The sequence below is a fragment of the Perkinsus marinus genome (genome assembly GCF_000006405.1).
Source record: "Perkinsus marinus ATCC 50983 genomic scaffold scf_1104296965964, whole genome shotgun sequence".
Classification (NCBI taxonomy): domain Eukaryota; phylum Perkinsozoa; order Perkinsida; family Perkinsidae; genus Perkinsus; species Perkinsus marinus.
In genome coordinates, this window is record NW_003204134.1 from 121,305 (window position 1) to 134,027 (window position 12,723).

Genomic DNA, 12,723 nt, shown 5'->3' on the forward strand with positions numbered 1-12,723 from the left:
GTGATGTATTACAATATGAGTAGCCATACTATGCTACCAAAGTCCTTTTTAAGACCTTCAGTGCTCTCTTCACTACTAGATGATATTGAACCTGCTATCCCTTATCCCCATTACACCGATAAACAACCTGAATTACTTTCCCCAGACACTGGTGGCCCTCGTGGAGCCTTATTCTGTTTATATGGATACTCTAGATCATCAACACTGGTGTCTTGCCCGAGTGTCATATTCTTGAGAGCAGAGACAGCAGCAGTCCTTCTCTTTGGTCTGCCCGATGCTGCTGAAGACATCCAAAAGCTGCTCACAACAATAGAAGGTACTTCCGAAAATGCTCAAGTCCGGGACTAAGAAAGGAGCAAGATTCCTTAGATAATTCAAGATTCGAATGAACGATGGATTGCGGTGCATTTGATCGTAATGCCTGAATAGTCCACTTAATCAGGGTGTTACTAGTATAATGACGAAAGGGAGTAGCCAGTCGGGCCTATCCACCAAACAGGATGATACCCGCACTGCGCCCGTCCCCATCACAATAGCGTCTAGACCCTGGCTCTCACACGGTCACAACAGGTGGGTCGGGCTCTACGTAGAGGTATGAGTGAAATGCCTTTAGATTGTGGGTATCGAAGTATGGTGGAGTCTCTGAGCGAAGGCCAAGTGGAGGGCAAGCGGACCCCTTGACTGATGAATGGATAGTTCATCAACACCCTGACCCACCAGTCAACACATCTGACTGGCAAGTGGTAATGAGAGCTGCTACTGCACTACCGGTGGTGATGATCATACTGCCTAGGTTGATCCACCTAGTGTTGATATAACATACAAATCTGTGCTGCTAGAGTGCAAGCCCTCATCGACTACTGCTCCAAGCCACAAGACCAAGAAAGCATCATCTTGAAGGGACTTTGCGGATCCGCTTGAAGGAGTGTACATCGGAGTCTTCATTTTTTCTTAATTATCGTCTCATATCATGCTGCAACGTAGTTTATTCTCTATGTAATTAACTTACAGACTCACGCAGTCTGACAGCACTGGTGACGGACACTCTCAACACTGTCTACTTGTGGTGTTTAATGGGAGTACAAGTACGCTTCCTAAGTGCATTTGCATGGAAGGCATCACGACAGGGTCAGTACAGGTTTGTTCCAGGACGCTTATAACAGTCTAAGGAAACAGGATGGTCAGTTACTCATCTTTTGTATCATTTACGTTATGGTCAACAACTCATGTTTGCTATACGTCGACCACTCTCTGTGCCTTGCGAAAGTGCAATATGCTAACAGTACACAGGAAGATGAGTTATCAGCTAGTGTATTGCGAATTAGGTACTCAAGTGCAACGGGAAAATGGTAACGGAGAGCTGGAGTCAGGAGTTTGCTTACTGGCCCAGTCATACTGGCTTCCATCTCGTGTAATTGACCGTTCTGTTGTGTTATCAATTACACATTCAACACTAGCATATATCGCTCAAGCCGAGCGAAGAACTCAACAAAAGCACTATACGCCTGAAGCTTATGGTTTGACGAGTGCCATGGTCACGCGTGGACGATACTCAGTATGTAGCAGTCGCTGAGATGGTCGAGTCTTGCTTCTTCTGTGCCACCTGATTGCACACGATCGTGACATGGATATGTCGAGGCGCTCCAACCTTGTTGGCCGCATGAATGGCTTCCATCATGGGTGGGTCATAAGCTCCATCAGTCTGTAGGTATCTATCGTGAATGAATATGTTCCTACCCAGGTTATATCAATAGCTCTAATACTTCTCGGCATCAGCCACTATCTCTGCTCGCTGTATCTCATCATCCCATAGCAAGCCGATAGCTGTTTGCAGTTCCAATAGACCTTGCCTCACATCTTTCTGTTCACATAGGGTGCATCCGTAGAGCCAATGTGCAGGGCCTGCCGGTCGATACAATCCCATGTAGTGTCTATAATACTAATATGCAGGGGGTACTACCACTAGCTTCAAGTTCCAGAGCACGGCAAGCTGCCACCTCTGCAAGGGATGGCATGCCTCTCGATAACCAAGCAAAGCCCACTTCTGTCAGTACTTGTACCTCGACATTACATTCTGTGGATCGTGCCAAGTAGAGACTCTACGTTCACAGGTTCATTAAGCATGTAAAGATCGAAGCATTCACGCGATTGCTGTGTGCTGTCTTCACACGGCTGCCCATCACGTAGGAGTACCTACCCGCTAAGTACTAGTCAAGACTGCCGATAACAGAGGCCGTACCAATGACATCAAACCCCAGCAGTCAGCATGCAACATAGGATGCCCACTTGTCGGCTCGCCTGATAGGGTAGGTAGTCGCGATGTGTCAGCCAATCCCAGAGCCATTGATAGGGCCTTCTTAGCCTGAGCATCAACAATGATGCCTGACAGTAGTGGTGTACAAGGCACATGGTCCCATTGTTCCTGATGAATGTAGGTGATAGCTATATATGTCCAGGCTGTTGCAGTTGGCTGGGTCATAAGGACCTTGCTAACATGCATAAGCCTAACAGGTGGAACATCCCTTGTACTTCTCTGTGGGTAACCATAAGGAACTCTTGAGCCTGAGTCCACTTCTTCTTCTTGAGAAGCAGACCAGTATAGCGTAATACAGCGAGTAACCGTAAGGGCTTAGTTCCTATCAGAGAACAGAGAGAGCCATCCTCTCATCGAAGGAATGCTCTCTACCTGTGTTGCTCTCCTCCTGCAGGCCTTGGTCGCCTGTCGCGGCCTTGATCAGCACTTCGGCAATCCTGTCATCGTGAGCTCCTGTATGGTGGAGACATTCGCCCAGTAGAGCCCACGAGGCGGTGCCTGCGAGGCCAAGGGCAGGCAGTAGCGATCGTTCTCTTGGTTTACGTTGAGGTTCGGTGGCGAGAACTCTATCAAGAACCTCTGCAGCTTTATCCCAGCGCCCCTTATTGGCAAGGCTAACCGCTACCAGATGGTGGAACTCACACCACCGTCTGAAGACGTGGCTAAAGAAGGACATACTTCCTGAGATAACCAAGAAAGGATCTCTCGAGCATGATTCAAGCTCGATATAATACCCTTATCCTTCCTAACCTGATGTACCGCTAATCCCACGAGATTGACGAAATCATTGAGACTATTGTCAATGACCAATTGCTTAAGAAGCGCCAAGGTAGTATGATCAGGTTGGACAAGATGTAGCTCCGCTGTCGGGACTGGACAAGATGCCCTAGACCACCGAACAGAGTCTCTTGCAATGACCTACTAGGTGGGAGGAGGTTGACAAGCAGCCCCAGGCAGGCAGTGCTTGGATCTGGATCATCAGTAGACCTTGGGGAATGCTCAGCCACATGCCCTGTGGCGAGCTCATCCTCTCTGTGTTCTGCGCCGTCATAGAGCCTATCCTCCATCATCAACAACAACTCCTGCATAAGCACGACGGACCTTAGTTTATCGAATATCTGCTGTTCTGTCTTGACCCCTCGGAAGAATGCCTCGTCTCGAGCCGCAAGACCAAGGTAGCGATGGCAACCCTCTATATCTTCCTACATGATGAACCGATTTCATCAACGCCATGAAGATGAAGACACCTGGACGTGCAGATTGATTGCCTTGATGAGATTCACTAATGGATCAGTTATGCCTTCCATCTCCCTCAACTGAAGATGGTGTGGTAATCAATACTGACGATGGTCTGCCCCGCTCCACCCTATCGAGGATGTCACCAGCCTCTCCATATCTCCCTCTGACGATCAGACTGCATGAAAGGCAGCAGAGGGCCTATGGGTGGGATGCTTCCAGGATCACACGTTGGCTTTACCTCTCGATTGTACCCTAGCATCACCGCTTCCCCGTAAGGCATGTTCAGCAGCTACTTTCTGTGAAGTACATCGTCGTAGGAATGCTGAATATCTCAACCAAGCCGTCTGTCTGTATTCTACAAAGGGTCTATAGTCGTCTCTCAGCCATGGTGTTCACCGGAGTACCTCTCCAACCTTCTTGGTCCAGAAAGGGGTTTTGGGGCCTGGTAACGATTTGCCTTTTGTATTCCCAAGCGGCAAAGGTATAACTGAAGGATAGACTGAATAAGCCGCTTCCTGAGGGAGGGTCGTACTTCTGATACACAAACTCAGCTTCCCAAGCTAGGCGCATAGACTTGGTCAAGGTGTCTTCGGTGATAGCAAGAGGGCTCCTCAAAGCGTCGGCCGCTGACAGGACCGACGAAACGTGGCTGGACAGTATAGCAAAGGCCTCTGCCTTCAAGTTTGCTATGGTACTCTGAGATAACCCCAATGGTAGTTCAGCTGGGAGAGGCGAGCGAATCATACATCATCTATCGAATGATAGTAATAGGGTCCTTTCTCGATCATATCGGCAATTACCCTATAATAAAGGATTGCCGACGAGACCGAACTAGAGGATGTATTTGGTACTTTATGACGGCTGGCCTAAGAGTGTCCTCCTTTAGTTTGGTGATAACCGACTTCCTCGAATCCTCGTCCTCTATCAAAGACGACAAGGGATATCAAGAGTATGGCATCAAGACCACTACTATGCTGGTCGAGGGCTTTTCTGATCTGCTCCACAGCAGCTCGGAATGTTTCCATCGAGGTCGGAAGGCCTACATGGGTGTTGTTCGGCAGAGTCACCATCTGAATAACTCTACAAGAGCCCGCATCGGGTAAGCATCTGTGAGTTACTGTATTTTTTAGTGTAGGATGTACAGGGATGATCGGAGGGTCTACCGTTATCGATACCCGTATTCTGTTCCTACTACCACCACTATTCGGGCTCGACTCTGATGACAGTAGTGAGAGCATGATGGAGACCTGAGCCGGAACATGATCGGGAAAGGCAGGGTTGTTGTGACAGTCGAATGATGCCGATGGGTTCCTCGTTCCCCGTTGAGGAGTAGCTGCTTGGTATCAATATGTACAGTCCGTGAGCATCTGCCATGCTCTTGCTGATGCAATGATCTATGATCCTACTTCAATGCTAACGCCTCTACTCGCTGACCCAGTTCCTCGATCTCCGTAGCACCCTTCTTCCCTGCTGGATAGCTGTACAGGTGATTCGATGTATGTTCACCTGTCGAAATATTCACTTCTTCTCGGAACTCCTCGGTCATTGCAAGGTTGATCTCAAGAGGGAGATAACCGCAGCGGTCTATAGTGTCCAATAGCTTCTTGCCTGTGGGGGAGGAGGGGGACCAAAATTAATGATGTCACTACGATAAGCCATATCCTTCAAGAGATGGACCGTGTTGGTATGCCAAACCAGTTCGTAGTAACTGATTCATCAATGATTATGGCATGTACAACATGAGTCCCTCACATCGGCGGAGCATCACTCTCATCAACCTCGTCTTCCTCCCCCCCTCCCTCTAGTGGTCCACTCACATTACTATCCTCATCTTCCAACACCAACTTCTCCTCTTGACTCTCCACTATACTTCCTTCAAAAACTGTGCCCAAGACCTTGATGCTGAAATACACCTTCTCCCTAACAGCCTAAATATGACAACTAGTCCTGTCAATGAACGTATCACGGCATGATACAGAGAGCTCCTCCGACACTATGGTGTTCCCAATAGCTATAGTAACTCGAGTCTGGCCTTCATGCAAGCGAGGCAAGACTGGTGTACTATCATCTGAGTTGCTTCCTCCCTAACTGTGCACATGCATTCCGTATCTTACCCCCAAGCGAGGAGGCAGAGTCTTCTGCGGTAGTGTCGATAGGAGGAATGGTAGCACTAGACTCTTGTCGGGTCATATGTGCTCTGTTCAACTTCTCCCTCAACAATGGTTGAAATCACTAGGCTCAATAAACTCAAAGAAGACTCTAGGAAATAATCGTGTATACGCCATTTATAAAAAGTGATTGCTCTGTAATGAATGATGTAATATGATGGAGTATTCAGTCCTTCTTCTGAGGACCAGCTTCACCCATGCTGTCGCCGCCTTCTTGACGCTTTGGGACAGCCGCTGAAGGGTCCTCGTCAGAATCATCCCCATCAGCTCCGCTAGTACCCATGGATTGGAACCATATGGCTGCCGAGGATGCGCCCTGGACCACCACAGTGCGATAACGATGCTTGACAAGGCTCTACCTTAGCGGCAGAAGACATCCAAGAGAATGCACTGTCTCTAGCCTGTTGGAAGGTAGGAGACCATTCTTCCTTCATCTCTGCAGCTCTTGCCTTGGCGGAATCTAACACAAAGATTGCTACTGCTAAGGACAACCCAAGCACGATAATCCCCACCAGCTGCCAGTGCAGCCTGGTGTCCGAATTCACTCTGCTGTAACTGCTCTAAATTCTGTGTGGCACCTGCAGTGGAACTCCAGAGCCCATGTTCGAAAGCCGACGACTACTGGTCCTCAGATTATTATAGGTCTCCGACTCCTGGACTTGTTGGATGTTCTCTGATCCAATCTCTTTAGCCTGATGGATGCAACAGTATGCGTCACACCAATGCAAGGGAGTACCTTATTGAATGCAGCATACAGCATATCCCCCGCTTGATGCAGACCAGAGTTTATCTTGTCCACAGGAATGGCCTCTGACATACCAATATCATCCTAACAGTGTTATCGACTGGTATCATTCCCACCTTGCAGTTGGGTATACAGATCAGGGCCATCATCATCCTCATCTTCCTGTGAGTCTACATCATTGACAGCAGCCGTAGCTCCCTGTTTGTCATCTCGTGGAGCCTGCACGAAAAGTACCCACAGAGGTCGTAGCGGCTAAGGTTATCACCTCGTTCGGAGCAGACACTGGGCTGCTGTTGACCATGTCGGCAAAGGAGGTATCGTCATCATCAAGGAAGCCCCCAAGGTCTTGTTGATTCATACGAGTGTCCACCACTTCCGAGGGCCGACTAGCAGAACTGATGAAGAAGTCTGGTCATTACACAGATGCCGACGGTAGCCACCTTAGACGACCAGTCTCGCCCGATCTCCTCTGTTGTGCAGCAGCGCCTGTGGTGGTCAGAGATTCCTGATTCGAGCTCATGTTGAAAAATGCACTGGTGAGTTCAATCCGATAGAGAGTTTCTAACACAACACGAACGGCGGCGTCTCGGATGTAATTCGTCTTAGTTCAATTGTCGTAATTTCGTGTGTGGTGGTGCGTGTCTGATTATACTTCGCAAGTAGAGAACCCTCTAAGGAAAGACAAGAACGATGTTAAACTGACTTGGTTGGGGTCAGGCCATTGGGCGAGACGCCACCAACGTAACTAAGACACCCTTACAGCAAGGTTTACAGCTCGATTACCTTAACAGCATATCTCAATCATTGACTTCGGCGGAGCGTAGCGATGCACCCTATCGCGTTTCCGTGAGATAACGTCCATCGGTCGAGCCCTACTATGACCTTAGCAAAGGTTTCCAAGTTCTTATTGATAGAAACATCATGATGCAATCGATCACTCCGGCGCGCGAGATCCACGGTGCAGTCATCCGCACCGATTGGCTCAACTATCTTCGCGGGGGAACGGGGGTGTATTGCGCCACTATTAGTTGCCTCTGCATCATATAAGGCGTTATTTGGACGTTTATGTCTCTAGTCGTGTTGGGGGTAGAAAGAAATCGGTGGTTGCATTCCAACTTTCTGACGGTCGATATAGCATCATGGAGTATCTTAGCCGTTTCAAAAAAGGGGCTTTTTGCAATAACATCATAGAGGTGGTCTACGGACTCGCCAGAGGTACAGTGGTAGAATGCATTGGATGATGGACAAGTGGGTCGTTGAGAGGAATAGTCAGATGAATGTTTGTAATATCAGTTTGTATAATTGACTACCTCAGTCACACCCTCCTCCCAGTTCTTCTCACACTACGAAGGCCACTACCATAACCCGCTAGTATGTTCGGTGAAACAACAGTCATAAGAGGAGACTCATTCCAACCCACTAAGACTCGTAAGCAGAAACTGTTGGATAAACGGAAGCGGAGGCAGATGACATCAGAGGCAGCAGTCGGCCCCGAGAAGACCCAACAGAGAAATGACGCTCCTCTCGAGTCAGAGAAGGAGCACTCCACCAAGCCTACTGCCGTCGACCCCGTCCATGATGTGGCCTCCTCTACTACCCCAAGTGTGGATGATGCCCTCAAGGCCACTAGCAGACCACTTGCTACTGCAGAGGGACACCCACAGAGGACGGTCACCAAATCAGTGTCCCCTGGTAGAGCTCCCACTACTACTGTCTCGGCGCCCAAGATGGTACTTCCTACTCCATGCATTGGTGGAGGTGCGAAGCATGTTGGTAAGGCTCATGGTACACCTTCTACTCCCCCTAGGGTTCATCGAAGCAAGCCATCACCACCAGTTGGAGAGGTTTGGCCTAACGTATGGGACAATGCGAGGATAGCTCCTCCATATTATCGCATACCTGAGAAGCACGCTCCTCCTGTGACTTCAAAAGAGATTGAGACGCCTTCTACTGGTAGAGCCGATGAGGAAAGAGTAGCGTCCGATCGCAGCCCGGAAGTTGGTAAGGAGGAGGAGTTGGTCATCCCGGTGAAGGAGGAAGAGGAGGACGTCGTAGCTGCTACTACCCATAGCTCATCAATGGTTACCTCGACTGTTGATATCCTTCTTGAGGAGATCGTAGAGTCTGGCCGATCTCTACCTACTGTTGCACCACCTACTATACCGCCACCCCCACCCCCTGTTGTAGCTCCTAGTAATGTCTCGACTGTCCAAGCTGGTACTAGCCCCATCAGTGATAGCGAGTGGGGGAAGACTATGCTGCTGATCAATGCCTCTGTACAAACTGAGTCACCTATTACTCCTAATATCAAGCAAAGAACGACTGAGACGCAGACGGATGAAGTCCTTACTATGGAGTCTAGCACGGACACCCCTCCAAATCCATTCATGCCTCCCCTGCTTCAGCCAGGTCTATCGTCCTCACTCACCCCTTCTGGTAGTGGAAGTACCCCCACTATGGAAGGGGGGTTGTCATCACTCTTGCCCGACTTTCCGTCCATCGCCGGCCCACCTCCTGGTCTTTCTGGACGTGCTGATGCTGCTGGCTTCCCCTCAAGCATGTCTGTTCAGGCGGGGACCTCCTTGACGCCGCCTGGGGCTGCTGCTGGTGCTGGTGGAGGTGTGGGTTACTATGATCCTATGAGGGTTTATACTACGATGTTGTCGTTACAACAACAGCTACAACAACAACAGCCCACGGCCCCGTCTGTCGCTCAACAACAACTACAACAACAGCAGCCCAACTTCTGGGCAGCAACTAATACGCCTCCCTCTTCTGGTACTCTCATCGGCGGGCCACCTCTGGCACCTGGTACGACCCGTAATGGGCAACCACAGCCGCAGGACCAAAGGATGTTAGATCGTGCTGGCAGAAGTCCAGTGCAGCAGCAGCAGTCGTCTAACACTGAGTCGGCGGCGACTGGCATCTCTGCTCATCACGCTTATCGCGGTTCATCCCGTTACGATGCTAATAGGAGTGGTGGCGTCGCCTATCAACAATACGAACAAGGTCCTCCTCCATCACAAGGCGATCCCAGCTACCCTCTGGAGCAGCATTACTATCGTAGGCAAGGTGGGAAGTACCGTACCGGTAGAGATGCTTCTGGAAGATATTAGTGTAGTTGGAAGCATGGCCCATGATGCTATGACTATTACCTCGTCATAATTCCATACCATTTTTGAACTATTGATCATTATTATCAGCTGATTACTGGTATCAGTACTACTATCTCTGCTATTATCAGTGACATCATGCCTATCATTATGCATCGAGGACTTCATTATGGATGATCATGGTGTCCATAATAGCATTCGTCCTACTTACAGCAAATCCCAGACATTGCTACTTTCGATAGCTTTGATAGTCCCTCAAGTTGCTGTTAGTTATGCCGTCCTTCTTATCGAACAATCCTTAACGAGTCTTCATTGGATGATGGCGCCGCATTGACAGTAGCCATAAGGATAATGTATTGTATTCTAGTATGCTGTCAATTCATACTCTAGGGAGTGTTCTTTAGCCCCTCATCATTGATGATGTTATACCTGATCCGTCACGTCTTTTTCCTAGGATTCAGTTGATACTACTGTTAGCGGTACCATGCTTCACAAGGACGACGTTGATATCGCACTCCGTTCGGGCTGGTGAACGGACCCTGCTAGCTCACATCCAGTGCCTTCCTCGAAGAGATGCTTGGACGCAGAGGTCTCTATTGCACTGTGCGCAGTGGGAGGTTCCGAAGATCGGCAAAGACCAATCACTCCAAGTCGGTAACACGATCATGGTCATCTCGAAGATATATGTCCACCTTGAAGGTATCTTTTTCTTGACCGAGTCAGGACTGAGGTTTTTGAGACTGAAAGCCGATCTTCTGTTCGCCACTGTTCCCTTTGTATGATGTCTGTCTGTTGATGGATTGGTGTGGATGTCAAGTGGTTAGGATCGAACACATGAAGGAAAAGCTTATGATCTTTACGAGGTAAGGACGTTCTCACGCAACTGTATACACCATATGTCGATTAGCAGAGTTGTTGTTCAAGATGCCAGACCATAATTGATATTCTACTACCCCGGACCTCCTGGCATGCTTGAGAGTGAGTGGAACTTCATAGGGGTCTGCGCTGTCATCAGGTCTTGTGTCTTAGAGCCGCTAATGCTGAGAGTAGTTCATTACCAGTAATGGTATGCAGCATAGATCGAAGAATGGCTTCTCCCTGCAGCATGACCCCTTAAATCGCCGTCTATCATAGTGGACTACTTGGTGTTGTTCCTATCAACCACAGAGTTGCTTTATCAATCAAGTATAGCGTTCCCTGTAGTTATATTCATTTTGGGCCCTCACTGCTGGTCTAGCTCCCGAGGACAGCTCTACTCGTCATCGTTCTCGTCAACCTCGTAATCGTCATTATCGCCTATCCATCGACTTCATCATCTAAATGCTCGGAGAATCGTCTCTACCTACAACTACTACCCCACCTATTCATCAACATACCCGTCGTTATCGCCATAATGATGTCACTGGCCATGACGAACTTCAACCAATGACGTCCGCACAGAACAATGTGGCCCTGTTATCTAATACTTCTCCACCCACCGCTGCACCCGATGCTCCAGGAGTCATTGTGAGATTCCATTCTTGCCCTTCCTGCTATTCGCTGCTTCCTCCCTTAGGTGAAACACAAATACGACAAGCCATCGTTTCTACCTATTATACGAAGAGTCCTCGTCCTCGCCGTTGCATTTGGTATATGTCTGTTCCTCGCTGCCACTTGGTAGAGTGCTGCTGTTACCTCTGGCCTAAGCCGGAGCATGCTTTTGTCATTGTAGGTTTGCACAGGGAGTATCCTGGATCTACGACTCCAACCTCAATACATGGCCTATTATCGACTGCCCTGGTTTCATCATCAATACGAGGGATTCCCATGTGGATGGCCCGAGGTAGGTCTTATTGCTATCCACCCGCTTCCAACGTATTCCTCAGGTGCTCCACTAGTATTGCTTACGCCGACAGCCTAGCCCGATATATAGCAAGTATTGGCCTCTCGCCCTCCGACAGCCATCCCTCACAGTATAAGGGTAAATGCATTATACCTGATGACTTCGAGGACGATATTGTCTGCTATAATAGGAGGCCCTGTGATCGCACTTGTAGTGCACCCATGGTCCTAGTCCATATCAGTATGGCCATCTACTGTAGGTTCTACCTTCCCGATACCAGGTAGATGCCCCGATCCTGACACTCTACCTTATGTTGAGACAGTGTCCATATACAAACAGGTATTACGCCGAGCTAGTGATTAGTGTACATTGTTGGATGGTAGGATCTTTGTATGGTTATACTTGGTGATAACCCTTTACCGATGCCCTTGGTTATACCTTGCAAAGAAGTCTCTATTGGTTCCTACTGTGATTCCTCCTTCAAAGTGACTCCATCTAATATGACTGCCATTAGAGGTAGGTTTAATGATACTGTGCATCCGCAGTTTCTCCACGTGTACCGTTTAGGTCTCATCCTCGGCGCAGCCGTTGTTCTATTCATATGGTTCATGGGCGAGCTTATTCTGCGTAATGTTGATATTACACTAAGCAAGGAACGTGCCGAAGTAAGCCATCATTACCCTGTCCTCATCACCCATATCTCCCTTTCTATGATCAGGGTATGGCACGGCAAGCAGTGATATTGCCAGCTAAGAGGCAAGAGCTCCGAGGAAGGCTGGAGGAAAGTTGGGCTGTCGAAGCTAGCATTGCTGTAGCATCACTTGGGCTCGTCTCCTCCCGAAAACACAAAATATGTTCCCTTCAGGGCAGCGACCAGGCAAGCACTGCGGCAGGGTCGGAGAGCTCAATGACCAGATAGTGAGTTATTTGGCAGGTATATCCTACTACGGCTATATCTTCTTTTAGTACTGGCTCCAACTATGGCATGCGCTACCCTGACCAGTCTCCACAGCTCATACCACCACTCAGCGCCCATCATGTGTCCCCACCTACTACTATCGATCGAAACATCATTGATTCATATCGTTACTCGACTCCATCTGCAATAATGGGTTACTCTCCGAAGAGTGAGCGTGTATTGACAAGTACATCGGTCACTACCCGCAGTAGTAATTCCATGCCTGGTAGTAACAGCTCCTATGGTGGTGTTTATCGTATGTCGGCATTCGGTGGGGTTGGGTCTACAAGATATCAAAGAGCCAGATGGAGTCTAGAGATCCCAGAAAGAGGTAATGTAATACTGTTGTGTAGTAGTGTAGTGA

The 12,723-nt window shown here is 48.8% G+C and overlaps 5 protein-coding genes across 5 annotated transcripts in view; 2 read left to right on the plus strand and 3 right to left on the minus strand.

Annotated features, from left to right (window-relative positions):
* Positions 1–1,552: 1,552 nt before the first annotated feature.
* Positions 1,553–3,621, minus strand: Pmar_PMAR028523 (hypothetical protein; the record flags this gene model as incomplete). The annotated part of the gene is made up of 10 exons (XM_002769380.1): positions 1,553–1,603; positions 1,649–1,712; positions 1,764–1,902; positions 1,961–2,060; positions 2,104–2,193; positions 2,240–2,362; positions 2,530–2,636; positions 2,687–2,812; positions 3,237–3,516; positions 3,562–3,621. The coding sequence occupies 10 exons, from the start codon at positions 3,619–3,621 to the stop codon at positions 1,553–1,555; spliced, it is 1,140 nt and encodes a 379-aa protein (XP_002769426.1).
* A 1,684-nt stretch (positions 3,622–5,305) lies between these two features.
* Pmar_PMAR028524 (hypothetical protein) lies at positions 5,306–5,473 on the minus strand (the record flags this gene model as incomplete). The annotated part of the gene is made up of 1 exon (XM_002769381.1): positions 5,306–5,473. A coding segment is annotated over one exon (168 nt), but the record flags the coding sequence as incomplete, so codon positions are not given.
* A 338-nt stretch (positions 5,474–5,811) lies between these two features.
* Positions 5,812–6,994, minus strand: Pmar_PMAR028525 (hypothetical protein). Its single transcript, XM_002769382.1, has 8 exons — positions 6,907–6,994; positions 6,732–6,861; positions 6,583–6,685; positions 6,458–6,531; positions 6,344–6,413; positions 6,234–6,299; positions 6,081–6,181; positions 5,812–6,037 (listed from the first exon to the last, which is right to left on the minus strand). Exons 1-8 carry the CDS (start codon positions 6,984–6,986, stop codon positions 5,888–5,890), a joined length of 774 nt encoding a protein of 257 aa, XP_002769428.1. The 5' UTR covers positions 6,987–6,994; the 3' UTR covers positions 5,812–5,887.
* Positions 6,995–7,839: 845 nt separating this feature from the next.
* On the plus strand, positions 7,840–9,582 carry Pmar_PMAR028526 (conserved hypothetical protein; the record flags this gene model as incomplete). Its single annotated transcript, XM_002769383.1, has 1 exon — positions 7,840–9,582. The coding sequence occupies one exon, from the start codon at positions 7,840–7,842 to the stop codon at positions 9,580–9,582; it is 1,743 nt and encodes a 580-aa protein (XP_002769429.1).
* Positions 9,583–11,004: 1,422 nt separating this feature from the next.
* Pmar_PMAR028527 (hypothetical protein) overlaps positions 11,005–12,723 on the plus strand; it is a gene marked incomplete at both ends in the record, with an annotated part of 3,828 nt that continues 2,109 nt past the window's right edge. The window contains 8 exons of the mRNA XM_002769384.1: positions 11,005–11,085; positions 11,135–11,235; positions 11,291–11,401; positions 11,445–11,611; positions 11,661–11,740; positions 11,785–11,917; positions 11,969–12,066; positions 12,120–12,186. Of these exons, the coding sequence (XP_002769430.1) occupies positions 11,005–11,085; positions 11,135–11,235; positions 11,291–11,401; positions 11,445–11,611; positions 11,661–11,740; positions 11,785–11,917; positions 11,969–12,066; positions 12,120–12,186 (838 nt within the window). The remainder of the gene's footprint in view (positions 11,086–11,134; positions 11,236–11,290; positions 11,402–11,444; positions 11,612–11,660; positions 11,741–11,784; positions 11,918–11,968; positions 12,067–12,119; positions 12,187–12,723) is intronic.